The sequence below is a fragment of the Misgurnus anguillicaudatus genome, chromosome 3 (assembly GCF_027580225.2).
Source record: "Misgurnus anguillicaudatus chromosome 3, ASM2758022v2, whole genome shotgun sequence".
NCBI lineage: Eukaryota > Metazoa > Chordata > Actinopteri > Cypriniformes > Cobitidae > Misgurnus > Misgurnus anguillicaudatus.
The window spans coordinates 40,949,473-40,970,788 of record NC_073339.2 but is presented as its reverse complement, the minus strand read 5'-3'; the positions used below and the strand labels follow the sequence as shown (position 1 = coordinate 40,970,788).

At 37.1% G+C, this 21,316-nt stretch overlaps 4 protein-coding genes across 5 annotated transcripts in view; all 4 read right to left on the bottom strand.

The window, feature by feature from the left end:
* The window catches only part of slc29a4b (asolute carrier family 29 member 4b), a 74,022-nt gene extending 66,492 nt beyond the window's left edge, over positions 1 to 7,530 (bottom strand). The window contains exon 1 of the mRNA XM_073866187.1: positions 7,138 to 7,530. The gene's annotated coding sequence lies outside the window, so the exon portion shown is untranslated. The remainder of the gene's footprint in view (positions 1 to 7,137) is intronic.
* mief2 (mitochondrial elongation factor 2) lies at positions 2,284 to 9,728 on the bottom strand. Of its 2 annotated transcripts, none has more exons than XM_055205984.2 (5): positions 9,634 to 9,728; positions 6,588 to 6,742; positions 6,235 to 6,391; positions 5,791 to 6,092; positions 2,284 to 4,789 (listed from the first exon to the last, which is right to left on the bottom strand). In XM_055205984.2, the coding sequence occupies exons 2-5, from the start codon at positions 6,720 to 6,722 to the stop codon at positions 4,004 to 4,006; spliced, it is 1,380 nt and encodes a 459-aa protein (XP_055061959.2). In that variant the 5' UTR covers positions 6,723 to 6,742; positions 9,634 to 9,728; the 3' UTR covers positions 2,284 to 4,003. The 2 variants fall into 2 exon arrangements, with proteins under 2 accessions (XP_055061959.2, XP_055061958.2); XM_055205983.2 differs by having other exon boundaries at positions 9,567 to 9,722.
* Positions 9,729 to 11,347: 1,619 nt separating this feature from the next.
* alkbh5 (alkB homolog 5, RNA demethylase) lies at positions 11,348 to 14,426 on the bottom strand. The gene is made up of 5 exons (XM_055205985.2): positions 14,254 to 14,426; positions 13,174 to 14,032; positions 12,632 to 12,712; positions 12,090 to 12,206; positions 11,348 to 12,013 (listed from the first exon to the last, which is right to left on the bottom strand). Exons 2-5 carry the CDS (start codon positions 13,854 to 13,856, stop codon positions 11,836 to 11,838), a joined length of 1,059 nt encoding a protein of 352 aa, XP_055061960.1. The 5' UTR covers positions 13,857 to 14,032; positions 14,254 to 14,426; the 3' UTR covers positions 11,348 to 11,835.
* Positions 14,427 to 15,370: 944 nt separating this feature from the next.
* myo15ab (myosin XVAb) overlaps positions 15,371 to 21,316 on the bottom strand; it is a 67,621-nt gene continuing 61,675 nt past the window's right edge. The window contains exons 58-67 of the mRNA XM_073866184.1: positions 20,937 to 21,067; positions 20,268 to 20,362; positions 20,105 to 20,182; positions 19,913 to 20,009; positions 19,305 to 19,465; positions 18,538 to 18,671; positions 16,468 to 16,601; positions 16,224 to 16,357; positions 15,975 to 16,115; positions 15,371 to 15,896 (exon numbers count right to left, since the gene is read on the bottom strand). Of these exons, the coding sequence (XP_073722285.1) occupies positions 15,795 to 15,896; positions 15,975 to 16,115; positions 16,224 to 16,357; positions 16,468 to 16,601; positions 18,538 to 18,671; positions 19,305 to 19,465; positions 19,913 to 20,009; positions 20,105 to 20,182; positions 20,268 to 20,362; positions 20,937 to 21,067 (1,207 nt within the window). The 3' untranslated portion in view covers positions 15,371 to 15,794. The remainder of the gene's footprint in view (positions 15,897 to 15,974; positions 16,116 to 16,223; positions 16,358 to 16,467; positions 16,602 to 18,537; positions 18,672 to 19,304; positions 19,466 to 19,912; positions 20,010 to 20,104; positions 20,183 to 20,267; positions 20,363 to 20,936; positions 21,068 to 21,316) is intronic.

Genomic DNA, 21,316 nt, shown 5'->3' with positions numbered 1-21,316 from the left:
TATTAATAAATAACCCAAAGCAGAATGTTATTGCAGTAACTGTAATAAACATTTATTTCAATAGCTTTTCATTTGGACAATACAAAACTCATTTTAATTGTCACTTTTAAAAATACTACACTTTAAAAAAATGCTGGTTTATTTTCAACCCAGCCTCTGGGTTAAATTAACCCATAAAGGGGCGGTTTCGTGGATATGGCTTATCCTAGTCACGACTAAAATGCATGTTTGAGCTGCCTTAATTTGAAAAAAAACTTGCACTGACACATCTTAATCCTTATGTGTTGTTGGGGATGTTTTCATCCACTAGAGGGTTTTTTTACTTTTAATTTGGCCACAACTTTCTCTCTGTTTTAGCTAATTGGATGATTTTTGGTGACAAATCTTATATTTACATATAAGACAATGCTTTGAAATAAAAAAAACTCAACAAAATACCATGGGCAAATTTATACCCTTTATCAGATGAATATTTTTCAATTTTTTCCCCATAAATCTGTTAATCAACCTCAGTACCAATCAAAACTACCAGACGCATAAATTCCATGATTTTAACTCTTTAATTGCCATGTTCATAAGTGATGTCACTGATTTGGGGAAAAACACACAAAATGACTGCTTTTCAATATACAAAGTGATTGTAAACTGGATTTTATTTTACCTTTTTCAGTCTTGGACATGTCAAAGATTGGTAAAAACATTGGCTTTGAAGCATTTTTATTTTTTTCTCCCTCATTTATTGTTAGTGGCTATTTTTGCCCCATTGACTTCCATTATAACCACATTTTTTGATTGCAGAGCTATGACACCTTGTTTGCATGCATTTTTGAATGTTGGTGTTTTTTCCTTTTTCTAAGAGGTCAAATGTGTCATTTTTACTGTTGATCACCATGTGGCACTATTAAACCTTTAGTAGGCCTATGCAAAAACAGAGCGTAATTTCTGGCTTGTACATTGTGTTTTATGAAGTATAACTCCATAATAAAAGCATATTAATGTCCCCAACAATTGATTAAGACAACCCAGCCTAAAATACAACCCAATGGTTTGTGTTTGTCCCTTTTTGACCCTATTTTTGAGTTGAAAATAACCAAACCTTGAACATCAGTGGACCAAAACATTCAGTGGCATCAGTGCTGCTATATGTATGCACATTAAGGACATCAAATATTTGGACAATTTGTCCATTTCTGATTATTGGGCGGGGGCATGTCCCCCTCAAAGTCTATTGTGTTTACGAGCCTGATCAGATACTGAATAAGCAAGTGACAAGTAAACTTGTCAACAATCTCTTTATTAAGATACACAGTTTCACAAATCCATTAATAAATACCATTTTACTGCCTTTTAACCAAATGTGTTGGTTATCGTAAGCTGGTCAGTGTGAACAGCTGTACATATATACTTGTAATTATTGCTTGGAAGTGACTAACAATAGAATCTATAGATTCACTACAATTATTGGTAGAAGCATATCCAAACTATGCACCATATAGTAAGGTTTAAACCAAGTGCACCTACACATACATAAACATTATGCAAAACACCATTTTCAGTAGTTTTACCCACTTCCTAAACGGAAAAAGTATACAAGACCAAAAAGCATTAAATAATGATTTTTCAAAAAAGTCAACCAAGCTTTACATTATCCATGAATAAAACCATCACTGAAAAAGCTAAATAACTGAACAAAAATCTTGTGTTTAAAGATGATGCTTACACTGTCAGAAATAAAAGGTACAAAAGTTGTCACTGGGGCAGTACCCTTTAAAATTCATAATTTGTAGCATTAAGGTACAGAGGTGTACCTTTGAGGTATCAATATGTATTTTTGAAGAACTTGTGAGGTACTAATGTACGTCTGTGAATGCTTTGGTACCCTTTATTTGAGAACGTAACGTACCAAATTAATTATTTGTATACTCTTCAAAGTTTCTTTTCTTTTATATTTAAATCCAAGCAACTCTTAAAAGGTGTCTAGATAAGTGTTGCATAGTTAAAGCGATTGTTGCTCACATCACTTATTGCAAATGCTCTTATATAGTGTGGTCACTTCAAAATAACAATCGGTTTCAAAAATACCTAATGGCAATAACACAAAGGTATTCTTACACATGTCTGTTTAAAGGAATGGTTCACCCAAAATCTCCAAATCCTTTTCTTAGTGGAACACAAAAATTGTAAAAAAGTTCAATTAAAGTGGTTTGTGCAACTTGAGCACTATTTTAAATCTGAATTTTAAGCTGTGTGTGCACAACAACCCGAAGTCATTTATTTATTTAAAAAAAAAACTATACCATAGCTCAGTCTTACATGTATTTAAACTTTACCCTGATTGGTTTGACATAAACAAAATCAAATCATATTGGATTTTGTGTGTCACATAAAACAAAATGGCAACCCAGAATATGTTCAAACCTAATTTTTGAACTGTAACAAAGTTCTCATATAGCGTTAGATGACTTAAAGGGACACTTCACATTTTTTGAAAATATGCTCATTTTCCAGCTCCCCTAGAGTTAAACACCCGATCCCCACCTTTTTGGAATCCATTCACCTGATCTCCGGGTCTGGCGGTACCACTTCCAGCACAGCCCAGAACAATCAACCGAATCCGATTAGACCATTAGCATTGCGCTAAAAAATAACCAAAGAGTTTCAATATTTTTCTTTTTTAAAACTTGTGACCGACAGAAAATTAAAAGTTGCGATTTTCTTGGCAGATATGGTTAGGAACTATACTCTCATTCTTATAATCAAGGACTTTGCTGCCGTAACATGGCTGCAATGATAATAGTCCCCTTAGTATCTTTCAATAGCAGCGGACTATTTTCAGGCGCTGCGTAATATCATTGCCAAGTTTTAAATAGGAAAAATATCGAAACTCTTATATTTCGATAAATAAACTCTTTATTTTTGAGCGCGATGCTAATGGTCCAATCAGATTCAATGGACCGTGCCAAGCCATGCCAAAAGTGATACCGCCAGCCCCGAGATCAGCCGAATGGACTCCAAAACGGCAAAAATCAAATGTTTAACTCCAGGGGAGCTGGAAAAGGAGCATACATTCAAAAAAAGTGGAGTGTCCCTTTAAAGCGATACTCCAGCCAAAATCCAAATTACCTCATGATTTACTCACCCTAAAGCAATCCGAGATACACATGTCCATCATCTTTCAAACCAACACATATGGAGCCACTCTAGTAAATGTCCTTGCTCTTCCAAACTTCACAATGGTAGAAAACATGGATCAAGGAACAACAGCTGACTTCAAACTCAAAAAAAGCGTATCCATCCTTCAGAACGTTGATCCACACAGCTCCAATGGGCCAACAAAGGTCTCATGTGGGTAATCGATGCAATTTTGTTTTTAAAATTCAATTCTTCTGGTAACGACACCATGTTGGACTCACTAGAGAGGTTTAGCGTAGTGAGCATTGGTTACCATAGGTATGTGCGCATTGACTCTCGTGAGATGGCGTTGTAACTAGAAGCTAGTTATTCTTATAAAATTGCATTGATTATCCACAGTGGCCCTTAATTAACCCCTTGGAGCCATGCGGATCACTTCCTTGAAAGATGACGCTCTTTTTGGGGTTTAAAGTCAGAAGTTTTGCCTCTATCCATGTTTTCCACCATTATAAAGGTTGGAAGAGCAAGGACACCCACCAAAACAACTCCAATTTGGTTCATCCGAAAATGATGGACATGTGCATCTCAGATTGCTTGGGGTAATTTGGATATTTGGCTGGAGTATCACTTTAAAATATAGCACATGAACCATTAAATATATTCAGAGTTTTATTTTTCAAGTGAACTATTAATTTAACAATCAATCCAATTTTTCTGGGATATTCTGCAAAATATCTTTGTTTGTTCCACAGAAAAAAAACATGTGTGATGACAAGATGTAAACTGATCTGTTTTTGGAGACTTAAACCTTTAAAAGTGTGCCATTGAGATTAATAAAATGTAATACATTGTGCATCTGTAAGTTTCATTTTCAAATCAGTAGTATCTCAGGTTCAGTTACAGCGCAGTAAAGCATAAAGCCCATTTCATCGATGTCATCCTCCGTAAAACCCTGAAGCAGATTCACATTCGGTTTGAAATAACTAGGCAAGATTCCAGTCTCCAGGTAACCGATCAGCTCTGTGATCGCCTGCAAGAATCTGTCACCCAAGGCAGATTCCGACCAATCGGCGTCTTTATCGCTCATGTGCAGGATGACGTTGCTAAGATGGCTTCCGTTAAGCTTGCGTAACGCGGGGCAGTTGCGACACACCGCCTTTAATGTTTTCAGGCACTTCCTTCTGACCTCCGACCCGGAGTCCTCTTTGTCGAGCGTGGCCAGTTTAGTCGTTTCGCTGGTGTATAGGCTCTGGTACCAGACGTAGTCGAAAGCCCCCGTGATCTCTCGTTGGGCAGTAAGCGTCATCTTACCATGCCGGACAGTTGGCAAAATAGTAATATAAAAGTTTTCTCCATTATCGTAACTATTTGGAATTAACCCCTGAATCTCCAGTTTGAGCTCAGGAGACCCGAGCACTGGTCGCACATCACAATCGAGAGTCCCGCTTAGCGACGGCCAGTTCATAGACTCCATTACCGCCTTTCCCAATTGCTCAGAAACGAGCCGTGACGACAAGTATCCCCCCAACAAGTATCGATCCCAGTAGCTCCGCCCCCGCGGGAAGTATTCAAGGTTTTCGCGGCGAACCATGCAGTACTGAGGGTGGCCCACAAACGTGTCCTCTCCAGCAATAGGTGTCCACAGACTGGACTCCAACTGTGAGAACGCACATACACACACACATTTGTAATTAGGGTTGAAATTTGTGAAAATATCGCAATTGAATGATTTTAAAGGATTAGTCAATTTTCTTTAAAAAAATCCTGATAATTTACCACAATGTCATCTAAAATGTTGATGTCTTTTTTTGTTCAGGCGAGAAGAAATTATGTTTTTTGAGGAAAACATTCCAGGATTTTTCTCATTTTAATGGACTTTAATGGACCCCAATACTTAACAGTTTCAATGCAGTTCAAAATTGCAGCCCCAAAGGACTCCAAACAATAACAAACGAGGCACAAGGGTCTTATCCAGCGAAACGACCGTCATTTTTGGGGAGAAAAATAAAAAATATGCACTCCCAAACCACAACTTCTCGTCTTCCTCCGGCTGTGTGACGAGCCAGCGCGACATCACGTAATTGCGTAATGACGTCGAAAGGTCACGTGATACATATATGAAGTCCTTTGAAACTGCAATTTTAAACTGCACCGAAACTGCCAAGCGCTGGGGTCCATCAAAGTCCACCAAATGAGAAAAATCCAGGAATTCTTCTCGACTGAACAAAGAAAGACATCAACATTTTGGATGACATGGTGGTGAGTAAATTATCTGGATTTATTTTTTAAGAAAATTGACTAATCCTTTAATACTTAAAATTACGCATAGTCAAAGTTTTAGGTTTATGCACATAGCATACAGACTGGTGACACTTTCTTTTTGGTATGTTGGTTAAATAATGTTACGTATTTTATAATATTTTTATAATATATCACGTTCTTCAATATCATGCAGCCTTGTTTGTAATCCAATCATCGGTCAGCTCTGGATATCGTTAAAATGCGTAAATGGAAACTAACAGTCAGGATGATCAACTAGTTGTGCAACAACTGTCCATTCAGATGTTGACATCAACCAGTGAGAATCTCCCTTTGCAGAAAGGAATGAACAGTGTAGAGATACAATCAGATAAACACACACACAAACATTTTTGGTACCTGTAGGGGCACGATCAGGCAGGCGTGGTCGGCTTTTACCACCTGCAGGTCGTCGAGCAGCGACCCGGCTAGCGTCATGTCTCCCAATGGCATGTCTGGATGTTTGGAGTGCACGAAGGCCTGGATCTCTGTGGCTATGTCTAACGCTCGCTGCTGGGCTACACAAACTTCCTCAGCTGACAGACACACTCGGGTTCTGTAATACTGCTGCAGGCGCTCTGCGAACGTCATGGCGCAGAGATCCGTGCGCTTCGGTCGCTGGGGCTCAGGGGAGGGCAGGGGGATTGGTTGAGACAGATCGGCTAAACACACATATACACAAAACTGTAAACAAACAAACTCACAACTGTGAATCTCACAAATGTCAGGGTCACGTTTCGGCTACAAAAACAAACACACAGCCTGTTTTTGGAACATTGAGCGATGGCGACATCAAGCGCGTACCTTTTTTTGTTGCAGCTGCAATCTGTTTCATGACCACTCCTTCAATACCTTTGCGGAGCTGTTTGGGGGAGGAGCTAACCAGGCTTAACTCCTCCCAGCTGTCCGTCATCTTCTTGTCAGGCTTTTCATCAGGAGGTCTGCCCGCTCGTTCTATCAGCTATAACATCAGGGACGAGAATGGGAACATGAGAGACAATAACAAAACAGCTTGCTCAAAAGCTGGTATTTCATGATATTGTCTATAAGGTTTGTGTAAACAAAACTGATGGGATTCAAATCATTAAAAATTAAGAGTATACTGTGAGCAATGAACATTTACATAGTAAAATAATGAATGAATATGAATGAATCACCCGTTTTACAGCCAATGTAGCAATACCGAGCACCGCAGCTCCGCCCACCCCAAGCACCAGTCGGGCATTGGACAATAGGAAGTCAATAATAGCGGCGATTCCATCTTCACCTCGTCTTTTACTAGAGTAATACATCACTTCTTCTGTGAGAGTGTCTGAAAATGTCAAAAGACAAACACATTTATTTTATTTACTCACTCAAAGAGTCGAAGACTGAAGTTTGTTTACCTATATAACACAACCTTTGGTCTACTTGAATGATTCCCAACCCTCTCTCTGAATACAAAGTACATTCAAAAGACAAAAAAACGACAAACATGTGCACTTATACACACAGAGATGTTTGTATTGTCATCTTTTGTTACTATTTCACAGGCAATTATTTTTACAATATTCCTATTAATACTTTATGAAAATTTTTGTGTGCATATTTGCTTAAAGGCGGGGTGCATGGTTTTTGAAACACACTTTGGAAAAGGGAGTTGGGCCGAATACCAAACACACTTGTAGCCAATCAGCAGTAAGGGACGTGTCTAGTACTAACCAACACCATTGCCTGGGTTGTGTATGTGTGGGGTGGGTCTATCAAAAGAAGGTCCAGATTCTATTGGGGTAGGGGCGTGTTTGTTTAGGTGATTTCAAATGTCAACATTGGCTTTCAGAGATCATGCACCCCGCCTTTAATAGCACTATGAATTTAACGGGCAGTAGCGCAGCAAGAAATCCCGCAATATCGCAAATGTGCATTTCCCAATATGTTTCTATGTTGTATAGCTGTATATTTTCAAACAGGGAGCAAACCTTGTCATACAATTTTATTTTAATCCTAAGCTAATTTAATAAAAATGGTTGTGACATCTCGCGTGGGGCTATGACTTGCATAAAAAACGTTATTTTTAATTTGTAGAAAATACCGACATATTGTATATCGCCAGTATAAAAAGACCAAGATATGGATATTAGGTAATATCAGCCAGTCCTACCCTAACGCTTAGATTGCAGTCTTTCAGAATTTTTTACAGATAATATTGCTATTATATAATGTAAATTTGACATGTGCTTGTTTGAGTGTCAATGTCAGAGCCGTGCGTATTACAAGTTCAGGTCCGAGCATGAGTCCAAGACGCGTGCATTGAGTTCACGTGCGTGCGAGAAGGAATCCGCACGCATTACATTGGGAGTGCCTTATTTTGAAATCGACCCATCGTCAATTATTCCTTACACATTTTTACACACAGGTTAAGTGTGAGTTTATCAAAAAATAAGTAAGGGTGCACCGACATATCAGCCGATGATGCTTGCTATGCTTCTCAATGTATTACGGTGAAATGCGGCTACATCCAAAAGCCAGAGGGCGCTCTCTTGCAGAAACTCAATATGCGCTGCAAACGAAGAACCATACACACGCAGCTATGACGCGCAGCTCCAGGAAATGGCTTAAGGATTATATTGCTGTTCTTCAAACCTTTTCAGGTATTTTCATGATAATAAAGAATATGTATTTCAGATCGATAAGGACTTAATGATCAAAAGCCGAAGTACATGAAATAGCTGTGAATAATATTGGCTGTGCAATTTAGAATAGTTATCGTCCAGGTATTATTAGTGTATAACGGCATTTATAGGTGCACACCTAAAAATAATGCATATCAGTGGAACATTTCTCAACCAATCAGAATAAAGCATTCAACAGCCCCGTTGTATAATTGGCAATAACAGCATGTATTATATTGTGTATATTTTTTAAGCTTCTTTTTATGTCTATACTGTCTAATGTGTATTTACCGTAAAGCTGCTTTGCAACAACGCAAAAAATGTGAAACGCACTTTGAATTAAATTTAAGTCTGTTTCACTATGCCAGCAATGTTATTTTGCAGATTTATAACAGATTAAAGATATTTACTGTCAAATAACCTTCACAGAAACACGTGTAATAATAAAGAACAATAAAAAAATGTGTTCCTGTAGCTCAGTTGGTTGAGCATTAGTTAGCAGGGGAGCAAAATGTCATGGGTTCAAAACCCAGGAAAACACATACTGATAAAATATATACCCTGTAATGCACTATAGGTCATGACTTGTAAAAGTGACTGTCAAATGCATGAATGTGCAACAGCCTCACAAGCTGGTTGTCATAATTAATGTTACTGAGGACATTTCGCACAGCTTATGCCTGCTCTGCTACGTGAAAGGCCAGATCAGAAATAGCCGTGGATCTTCATGCACTTGACAGACATCATTGAATCTACACTTTGACACAGCTGCAGCTATAACAGTGACATGTTTAAATTTAGACCCACGTGGCTCAGTGACTCTTCACTTATTCATATGATAATTCTGTGATCTGAGCTTCCAGCTGTGACCTAAACATTACACTGAAACAAAGTCTAAACCAGTTTTGAGCATATTTGTTTACCAAAAGCTTTACAGACTTCCCCCACACTTGATTTGGAAGTGAAAGCTTGCATTTTCATGGATCAGGGAGACAGAGCCTACATTCGTGTTTGTTTTTCTGTAAAAATCAAAGGCCATCTCAGGTGGTACACTTAATGGTTTGCATAAGTTACAAAAGAGCTTTAAAACTTGGGCGAGATATTTTTTGGATAAGCGACATATATGATAATGTAGCACTGTGACATCAGTTCAACTAGTTCAGGTCAACTGTGTGGACGAGCTGGTTAACACGTATCCCCACGTATGCCGTTGTCTTAGCACACATTTATATATTAAATCAATCAAACACAAGCTGACCAACTAAACAATGCGGTTTATTTTGCAACAACGTGCTTAGTAGTTTTAAATAGTTAACAGGCAGCAATATAACAATCAATCAAACAATAGTGGCTGGCTTTGTGCTAGCGTTTGCTAACTTCACTTGTAATCGAATGTAACGTTAGCAAGCTAACAAGCTTAATTATATAATAAAAAGTCAACAGATGACTAAAAACAGTTTAGTGAGGGTTAAACAACTTACTTACCTTTACAAGTTTGTATTAGTTATTCAGAGTCATACTGTTTAGCTTTAGTTTGAGCACTTCTACGCACCTCTGTCCTCTCACCACACAAACACGTACTACGTCAGTAGAACCTCTGATTGACGTATGTCTGGACCAATGGTGTGATAGAATCATCTGACGTCAGTGATTTTCGACCGCTTATCGTTTCTTACCCATATGTGTAAGAAAAAGCAATCAAGGATGTACTAATATTGTTCGATACAATAACAGTTATTCAAACAAATCAATTAATTTTAAAAAAGTAGCTTAAACAATAAATAATAAATAATACTCATTTGTATTATGAACAAATTTGAATACAGTTTTTATTTCAAAAAGCATTGCTACTTTTTAGTTATGCGGTGATTATTTAATTTACATTAAAATATGTTATATAATTTTAGTTTAGTCCATTTTTAAATGTGTTCATACATTTAGATGTTATCTGGCAGATGACGCAAAAAACAACCAATCAGGCCTTGGTTAAGTTACTGTAAACATCTGAATGGATTATAACAAATTTACATAAGGCAACAAAACGGACAGACTCGTATAATTTCTTTAAAAATCGTGTTCAAAGCTTTATCATGTCATCTAGTGGGCAGAGTCACCCTCCAATGCTACCAAACAAATGTACACTGAGATATGTATTTAAGTAATCAAAAATAATTTGTGGGACATTAATATTTATGTATGCTAATATTTAAGTAATTATTATTGTTTTATTGTTTATTATTATTTAGCATCTGCTGTGTTTAAATGCCAGCTATGCAGTTTTGTAAATGCGTGGCACAGCAGTCAAAGGCAAAATAAAAGTCCGTTCAAGCAGCAGAACGGCTTATGGCTGTTTCCATGTATAAGTTTAAAAAAAAGCTATGCAAAGTGTATGCATACTCTATGAAAATGAGACCAAGAATGCAAACTCAATGGTGTACCTTAAATGAACTATAGGCTGATCATTTAATGATTTTTATAATATTTACAAAACATCTGGAAAAAGTACATTTCTCAAAAGTTCACACAAGTGACACAAAAAAATTAACAGTCAGTTTTGCGGAAAATTGAGATTTGGCATTTAAAGGTTGTCACAAAACAACACAACAAATACACTTTCTTAACCTTGATCGAAAACACGGAACATAAATCTTTCAATATTTTATTCAACCTTTCAAGTTCTTTTCAACAAAGTCTCCTCTAAATCTATGCAATACAAAGTACAATGACATGAAGTAAATTTCAATTTTCCTGTTAACCTTTTACCACCTCCAACTTAAATTTTATTTAATTTTTATTTGACTCGAAAACATTTTTTCATTTCCATCCAGCTCAGAAACAAATAGTATAGGCAACTACATAAAAATTAAAAATAAATAAAATGTCATCATGGTGGCCTTTTACAAGTTCTGAACAACAGCTGTCATGTTTGCGAAAATAAAAACCCAGATCAGCATGGGTATCAATAGGAACACCAGTTATATACCCTTCATGTTATAGCAAAGGGCAATTACAGGCTAATATAAAATAAACGTTGCAACTACTTATCCAAGAAATCCTTGATGTAAAGTTGCAGTTAACTAAGAAAAAGATCCTTCAGCTGAGATAGTTGCATAAATGTGCCATTTAGTAAAAAATACTGTGCTTATCATGCATTTCAAAAACTCATTTTAGATCTTGTTAAGATTTTAGTGAAACATCCACCACACACATGCACTGAGCCACCGTATGCAATTTAAGGTACACATTACGCAATGTGATTTAACTTATTTATTTTTGCTTTCAACTGCGTGCCATTTGAGATTTGTCAACATTGGCGATTGAAAATGGCTGATGTAAAGAACCACACAACTACTAAAGTATTGAACTTGTGTGTTTCTCAACGCTAACATTTTTCCCTCATACTTATTTAACGCAAACATTCTCTCAAAAATCTACCTATAAGACAAAAAGAAAACATATTATTGTTTAACACTGTTATCCATATGACCTACTGTAACCAATTATTTGATTTTGCATATAAACTTAAATGGGATTTTATTGGTAATTGGTTTAGATGTTGTTTTATTCCACACATTTACACACAACAAAATACACTCAATCTTAAAGTAACATGTTTTGATATGTCTAAATAGATAGATCAAGCCTCTTAATAAGTAAAGCATAACATCGTATGGTCTCCGTCCAATGTCTCTCACAGAGGAAAAATCTCCCCATAAGCGCGATTAAAGTCGCCCGAATTCGGGCTATGAACGTGTCAGTGACGTCTCATCTTGACTCGTCGTGCAGGGGTGTGGTCGTGTGTGTAACGTGAGCTCGGCTCTCTCTCCTCGACTCTTCTCAAGGAGTTTTCTGAACTAGCGTCGCTGTGACGTCTCTGACGTGAAGGCAGCGAACGCCTCTGCAGTTCTTTGTCCATCTCTAGTACACGAGGCCTGAGAAGAGGAAGACGCATTAATGCTTTTGCAAAATGCACATGTAATCCGTAAAGTTTGAAAGATGTTTAGGTACCTGTGCGCAGCATCCGGGTCAGCCTTGCGATGTGAGCGTCTGGCTTTGAGTATGTGCCGTTTCTCTAAGGATGTGCTCAGTGAATTTGAGTCTACTCGTGGGGCATCCGGTCTCGTTCTACAATAAAAGATGATGAAACAGACTTTAACAACTCATATAACAATAGCATACGCCCTACACTTTTACACCCAGCAAAGTGTCAATTAGTTGTTTTTTGATAGGAGTTTGATTGACAGGCGATCTGACCAATCATAACACCCATATCATGTCCCCCATTCGCCATTTCGCCTGACAATCGAACCACAGAGATGTCATCACACTATACAAACATGATCCCAGCTAAAAGCCATGCCAAAATTAAAAAAACGGACTCATGTCCCAAATCACTTGTTCAAATGCATATTGCCGACCTTTTGTCTAAAATCAGCATGCTATATTCCCAGAAATGATTATTTCACGTGCAGTGGAAGTGCGTTGGCTGATGTCAGACATAAAAGGGGTCAGGTCTTGAGAAAAGTACATTCAGAAGAAGAATTACTCACTTTCTCAGTATGATCACAGCTCTTCTTTCTTTGATGTCCTGCGGGCGGATGCAGTGTGTGATTTCATCAGCCGCATAGCCACTGAAAATGAGGGCACATTCATTACTACAGGTTTATTACACAATGTACCATGGTATTTTATAGTTTTAAAGTACTATGTGAAACATTGTAATGGTTTAATGTTTTACTACAGTATGTTAATGGGATAGTAGTGGCATTATAAAATTCTCTAAAGCTGTTAACAGCATATTAAATGAATATAAAGCACTTTTTGGTCCCTGTCATTATACCATAATACCATGATTTAAGTACTATATAAATATAATATTACCTTAACATGGTAAGTAGCATGGTATAAATCAAGTTACCATATTAAACAACTTTTTGGACATTTAAACTATGATGTTACCCATTTTTAATCATTGCCATAATAATCCCTATGGACATATGAATAGAGAAGAGTGTTTTTAACATTTCTACTACCTTAACTTACTGTATTTTTTATATTATAGTACAGTCAGGCACTGTTACTGGTTACACACCTGAGGACAGTGACGCTCCCGCGCCGCACAGGTAGGTGTAGCACGGGCTCGGACACGCGGATGGGCTTGAAGTGGAACTTGCAGCCAAAGCAGAGCGCGCTATCGCTGAAGAACGACACGGACACGATCGGCCGCTCAAAGATGTGAATGGGATCCACGTGGGACACGATGCAACCCCCGGGCTGGTAGTCGTTGATCACCGCGCTGTTGACAAAGCCCTCCGGTATCACGCCGTTCGCGATCAACTTATCGATCACCATCTCGTGCACCCAGTCCGGGATCTCGTCCACCTCGCCTTTGGAGTACAAGCGCTCCTGCCCGGGGCCGCGCTTCTCTAACTGGGAGCCGTACGTGTAGCCCTCGCCGAAGAAGTACTTGTTCCGCAGGGGCGCCCGGTCCACTGTGTGCTCCCGGTAGAGCCCCTTGTCTGCCTTGGCAACCACTTCGTCGATCTTGGCTTCGATGCGCGCGCATTCCTCCGACGTGAAGATACTCGCCTGCTTTATGCTGCTCTTAACTTTGCGTGCCTCCGCGTCCCGACGTTCCTCGTAATCGCTCTCGTCGTCGTCCGACCAGCGGTATTTGCGCTTCTCGCCGTTGCTGTGCGAGAAAACTTTTTTGGAATTGTCCCTGTGAGGTGTCATCGACTTCAGCTTCTCCCGGAGATCCGTAAATCCAGACATTTTTAAGACCAAATTTGGGTTAAGTTAATCGTTGTTGTTATTATTAAGCGGAATTATCTTCAGGTCCCCATGATATATTTGTGTCGGTCACTGAAGACGTGCGTGACGTGACCAGAGACACGCTGCGCAGCTCGCGATCCTTCGGGCCGGAGCAGTGCAGCTCGCTTCCTCGTTTCCTTTTAATTAATAAAACGCAAATTAATCAATAAGGACCAAAAATCGATCCATTTCACATCCAAACTGACTTATTTTATAACGTAAAGCTTTAAACTGACTGTCAATCACTAAATCCTACGGTAGTACAGTCCCATAACATTAGCACGTAGCAGAGCTGAGCTACGCCACCATTAACTTCCGATGGACGGAGGATTACAAGAGCTTGATTTTATTCGCAAACCTTTAGGTCGTTGTATCCGGTACGCTGATCGGTCTATAATGTCAACGTATCCAAAAAGCGCTAATTATTCTGCTGGTGCCAAAACAGAGCCGCGTAGAGAACACAAACTCGTGTAACCAAAACTGTTTAATGAACTGCGCATGCGCCTGCGCGTTGGCACGAGGCTCCGGTCGAGTGACAGCCAATCGATGCTGACAGACTCTTAACAAAGCTCTAGGCTATAAAAAAGGACTTTATCAATTTTATAAAACCAACCAAAATTAAATAATGTAATATAAAATATTATATTTTATAACATAAATATTTATTATATTATCTTTAAATTATTTTCAATTGCAGAGGACTAGAACAGCATGAAAATCGACTTCTTTCTATTATAATATAATATAATATAATATAATATAAAGATAGATAGATAGATAGACAGACAGAGAGTGTGTGTATATAGTGTGCACTGTGCATGTACTACAATGTGCACAAATTATATTGTTATTAGCCTTACGTATTTTTTTCTATTCATTCCCTTTAATGCATGCAATGATGTTTTATGATGTTGTTTTTTGTGAACATTTAGAATGCTAAATAAATGTTATCTAACTGAACATGCTTGGTGCTTATGTGATAGATCAAAGAGTAGAATTGAAATATTTAATTTGTCTGTTAAGCAACTTCTTTGCACTGGATTTTTTTTTAAATTATTTATATTGTTTACATTGTAATTTTTTATTTGGTAACATTTAAGTTATTTATATTGTTTATGAGACCAGTGAGTTAAAAATAAAATGGACAATGAAATGACAAACACTAATTATTTTTTAGAATAGTCGACTAATTGAAAAATTAGTCGATAGATTAGTCGTTAGAAAATTAGTCGTTAGTGGCAGCACTATTAAGGATAAAATGATTCATAAAAGGCCAAGGTTTCTTAAAAATAAAAAGTATAAATATAAAATTTGTAAACCAGCAACCCTTATGTTTGATCAGTTAATGTTTGTAGTCCAAATACTGAGCAGGGTTTCTTTATATGCAATTTTTGATATGCAAACCAAATAAAACATTTATTAACAAATAACAAAGCCAGAGTTTTTTGTTGCTTATATCTACAAAGTACATTGAAAGTTACAAACAATTTCAACGCGGTTTAATCAATATCTTTATTAAGAAAAATGTAAAAATAATACAAATTCATTTTAACAATCCTTAGGTGTGCTTGGTTTTACATTGATTTTATGTTACTCTGAATAACAATAACTTGTGTGTATTTATCAAAACATTTCAAAAACTATTTCTTTAACACCCATCATAGTGGATTTCTGCAAAATCGATGCAATTTACAATCCAACTGTATAAATACAATGCAGTCAATACAAAAATAATGCTTTTCATTTATCCAAATATCATAAATACATAATAACAAATACATACAATTAGTGCAAACATCGCCTTAAGAGGTTAAGTTCAGATGAGACAATGAAAAACGTACTTATAATAAGAAATCATGTAAAATGTAAACAGACTGTGTGTATTTGCATGTGTGTTTGTTACAGCATTGTAATTTCACTAGGTGGCAGCGTTAGCCTCTTCTCACGAACCGACAGCATATTCTCAATGTGCATGGCGATAACCCGACAAAGCTCCAGACCCTACAATCAACATTATAGAGTGAATCATTCATTTATCCTTTTTTTTTTACATATAAACGTGTCTTGTGACTGTATTACCTGTTCCAGCTGTAACTGTGTGACTCTGTGGTTGGTTAAGTCCCCTATTAGGATGTCTACATAAGGGTAACTGGATCCAGCGCTGGGCCGCTGCGTGTAAGCCGACTGAATCAGTTTTAACTGGAACTTCACCTGGACTTCCTGCCAACAAAACGTCAGAAGGTCAAAATGCTACCTTGTGGAGATGAATCTCAATGAACAAACTTTATAGTGTTTACAGAATTCCAGAAGCATTTGTGTGAATGTTACATGGGTGTCTTTGTGCAAGAAGTGCAGTCCATTTTGATTGACAGCAAGGAGGCATGGTGCAGAGATGGCGCTATTGCTGCTGCTCTGAATGTAAAAGAAAGACGATCCAAACATGGGAAACGCACACACTAATCCTGAAAACAACCAAACAAACAAACAAACAAACACATTTAGAAACACCATTGAAGGTGGTTTGATTTTTATTATAGTATACATACAGTGAATACTGATTAAAATAACAAACCCAAAAACTGAGATCTGGCCTGGTGAGGGTTCAGGCTTTGGACTGCCTGTACATGCTGGGCAACCAGTTGCATCCACTGCTGGGGATTCTGTCTGCCGAAAATCTCAGCGGAGATGTACTCTGTAATCTCATGACTGGGAGAGAAACAACGAGTAAGAGAGGGAATCAATAGTTCGAAAAGTTTCTTAACATAGTATTAGATTGAACAAAATGAAAAATGTTTGAGATCAAATTAAAAACTGAGCTTTTGATTTAAAACGATACTCCAGCCAAATAACAAAATTACCAAAGGATTTACTCACCCTCAAGCAATCTGAGATACTTATGTCCATCATCTTTCAGACGAACACATTTGGATTTATTTTAGTAAATGTCCTTGCTCTTCCAAGCTTTATAATGGTAGAAAACAGGGATCAGGGAACAACTTCGGACTTTAAACCCCAAAAAGTGTATCCATCCTTCACATAGGTAATCAACATGGCTTCAAGGGGTTAAAGGATTAGTCAATTTTCAAGAAAAAATCCAGATAATTTACTCACTACCATGTCATCTAAAATGTTGATGTCTTTCTTTGTTCAGTCGAGAAGAAATTATGTTTTTTGAAGAAAAAATTCCAGGATTTTTCTCATTTTAATGGACTTTAATGGACCCCGACACTTAACAGTTTTAATACAGTTTAAAATTGCAGTTTCAAAGGACTCTAAACGATCTCAAACGAGGCATACAAAACGATTGTCATTTTCGGCAAGAAAAATAAAAAATATGCACTTTTTAACCACAACTTCTCGTTTTCCTTCAGTTCTGTGAGCACCAGTGCGACCTCACGAAATACGTCATCACGTCAAGAGGTCACGGATGACGTATTGAAACTACCCCCCAGTGTTTACAAGTGTGAAGAAAGAGGACCATTCTGACGTTGTTGTATGTGGAATGATACTAATTAATGTCTTTGTGTCAGTTTATTGTTTAAAATGCTCCGCAAATGCGCATTTCATATATGTAACACATGACCTTTTCACGTCATTAAGCAATTACGTGAGGTTGCGCTGGCTCGTCACACAAACGGAGGAAGACAAGAAGTTGCGGTTCAAAAGTGCATTTTTTCACCTTTCTTGCCAAAAATTACAATAGTCTCGCTAGATAAGACCCTTATGCCTCGTTTAGGATCGTTTAGAGTCCTTTGAAGTTGTGTTGAAACTGCATTAAAACTTTTAAGTGTTGGGGTCCATTAAAGTCCATTAAAATGAGAAAAATCCTGGAATGTTTTCCTCAAAAAACATAATTTCTTCTCAAATGAACAAAGAAAGACATCAACATTTTGGATGACATAGTGGCGAGTAAATTATCTGGATTTTTTTAAGAAAATTGACTAATCCTTTAATAAAGGTCTTCTGCGGGTCTGAAAGATGATGGACATATTTATCTTGGATTGCTTAAAGGGGAGTAAATCATGGGGTAATTTTGATATTTGGCTGGAATATCACTTTAATGAACATTTTTCTGAGATGATAAAGAGGAGCAAGAGACTTGAGTGAATGTTAAAGGAATCCTACAGGACTTTATAGACACTACACATGGTTCCCACACCTTTGTTAACTTCAAATTCAAGGACTTTCCAGGTCCAATACCCTCAAATTCAAGGACTAAATGTGGGGATACATTTCAAGTGAGAGCAAGGTTACATCATGTTATTTTTAAAAATACATTGTGACACTGCGGTGACACTTTGGGGACGCCTCCAGGGGTAAGTGCGTCTGAATGTGTATATCAAATTCAACCAATGGTGAGGCTTAATGACAAAGACAGGGTGACGCGGGAGCCAGGAAGTATATTGCTATCTAAAATATATCCAAAGACGGCGTTATAGGGATGCAGGAAGTATGGCAAGGGAGACGCAGCGCCTCGTTCCCTTCTCAGGGAACAACAGTTACATACGTAACCAGAGATGTTTTCATGTGTCTAACACAACTATGCAAATAGCATCTTGGTATGAATCAACATACTAATATAGTGAAAAAGTCAAATGTAATGTAAATGTCAAATGGTTCATTGTATTAAATATGAACATACATAGTAGGTGTGTAGAGACTGTCTTTGGCTCTGTGCTGAAGAGCAGCGAGTTTGGCATACTGGTGAAACTGCTGGTCGCTGATCTTTCCCTGAGGAACGACATTCAACAGACCCTTCAGGTAGTCTGGCAGAACCTGAAAACACACAAATACACAATTCATGACCTAGTTATTAAAGTTGCAGATACATATATTTTTTTATTTATCCCTAAAGCCATTCCAGCGTCTATGGCTATATTCATGGCCAGAACTGGTTAACTTATTCCCCACCAGCCTTTAATTGCCTGTCAGCATTTGTGAAAGGCAAGTTTCACAAAATGCCTTTCAAAAATATATAAACATACAAATATATAAAAAAAGAACAGACCCTCTGCTTTTAAACGAACAACAAACAAACAAACAAACAAAATGTGAAAAAAACCTTTCGTCATATCTTTATTTTTTCTCTGCTTAAAAACTCTTAAATATGAAAAATATTTTGAGCAAAAAGCTGAAATAATTGTATTTTTGTGAAGGAATTTTGTTAGAGATCAGATTCAGAACAATTATCAAAACATACACCGAGTGTAAAATAGTGCTGGGCAAAGATTAATCGCATACAAAATAAAAGTGCATTTTTGCCTAATATATATGTGTGTGTATTTATTATGTATATTTATACATATATACACACATACATTCATTTTTAGATCATTTTTATTTATATATCAATTTTCATTTTTGACAGAATTTTGGGTGAACTATCTCTTTAAGACAGAAATGTCATGCCTGGTTATAGTGCATGGTGACGCAGAGCTCGTTGTCAAACTTGAGAGGATGAGCCCAGATCACTCGTCTGAACCAGAAGCTGTAGTTGCTGTCTATTTGCTCCGCCTCCGTTGCAATGTCCAGGATGTACTCCCTCTTATTCAGCGGCCGCACGTTCTGACCTGCAAGACGTTACCAAGACTTTATTAGTAAAACTAAGTCTGCAGTGTCATTAAATACAATCATACTTTGATACATCCAACAAATTTGAAAGTTGATCTGATGATGTGTCTATGCAGAATGTTCAAAATGGCGTACTGCATACTATTTTTGTGGCATGCAGTAAGTATACTAAATATAGGATGAGCTGACAATATCAAATTGTTACTTGACATTTTAATATTAAATATTTTATGTGACGTGTATGAGGTCATGTGACAACCATATAGAAAATACTGTATGAAATATTTATTGTGGCTTTACAACGTATTTTATATAGATAGAGCATTGTGTTAGCAATGCATAAATGTAACGTCAATTTTTTTAAGGATGCACACTAGTAGTATGCAGTGTGCACAATTAGTACATTCTGAACACAGTCACAGAATAGTAATGAGATTGATCTGTGCCTCTGTTGGTGACTATGAAAATGGTGTTTTCGTCCATGGCCTCGATTCTTTGTAACGCCATCTCGTAACACAACTCTTCAATTACATCCAGCGCTACCTGTCCACACAAAACACAAATGCATTCATCTGCTACTGTTATAACCAAATAAATAGCAGACTATGTGCAGTAAAAAGGGTTTATGAGAGACATACAGTGCAGGTTTTGATCTTTAGGTGTCTTTCAATTCCTCCAGGAAACAGAAAGAGCTGTCGCTTTGAGCTCCGGCCAGCCTGGAAATACACATATAATTATATTATTTAAACATGTTGTGTGTCAATATGTGATAATGTTGTGTTTATGTATGCATTTATTGACCATTATGGCTTTGAGCTCCATGTTACTGGGGTAAACACTCCTGCCACCAAACTGAAAGGTCTTTCTCAAGTTCTGCTCACAGGCTTTGGCAATTCCTAGAGATTTCACACACATCACACATATGTTTATTGTATATATTATTTTAAAATGTTTAAAAGCACAGCGTCTCCACAACATGACGGTGGAATAGAGCTGCCTAACTATTAGTCGCAACTTTTTTTGCAGAATAAAAGTTTTTGTTTACATATTAAATGTGTGTATAATGTGTAATAATTATGTATATATAAATGCACACATGCATGTATATATTTAAGAAATATTTGCATGTGTATAAACATTTTTATATTTACATATCATTCATATCATATATAAATATAAATATTTATCATATCAATATATTTTTTCCCTTAAAATTATACATACATGTGTTTGTATTTATATATTTGTCTGTGTATAATAATTATGTTAACAAAAACTTTTATTCTGAAAACGATTAGTCGTGACTTATCATTAGACAACTCTACGTTGGAGGCAACATTACTACAGTGAAAATAAAAGTTATGCCTTCCTTTTTTGCATATACATTTTGGGCGGTGTTATGCAAATCTTCCCACATAAAATCGCATCTTATGACCTCACAGTATGTTGTAAGTATAAAAGTATATTTACCATGAAAAAGCACTTCTGGACTTCTGCAGGTGTCTCGTAGGAATTTGAGTAAGAATGGTTTCAGTACTTCAGAACAGCGGTAAAATGCTGTCAGTATGTAAAGCAAACGCCAGCCTTTCTGACAGCTTTCTCTGTAACACAACACACACACAAACAATAAACACCAGTTACACCCTTAACACAAATTCATACCAAACACACAAAAAAGTACATTATTATTACTTCAGAGGTGGACAGTATTGAAGCATATCAGTCCTTCTTGAGTGTTTATCTTTGGCTAACTTTTACTTCACTACAAATTAACGCATATTAGAGTATTTTTTTACTTTACTTTAGTACATTTCATATTAAATTTAATTTCAACTTTAATATACACTGCA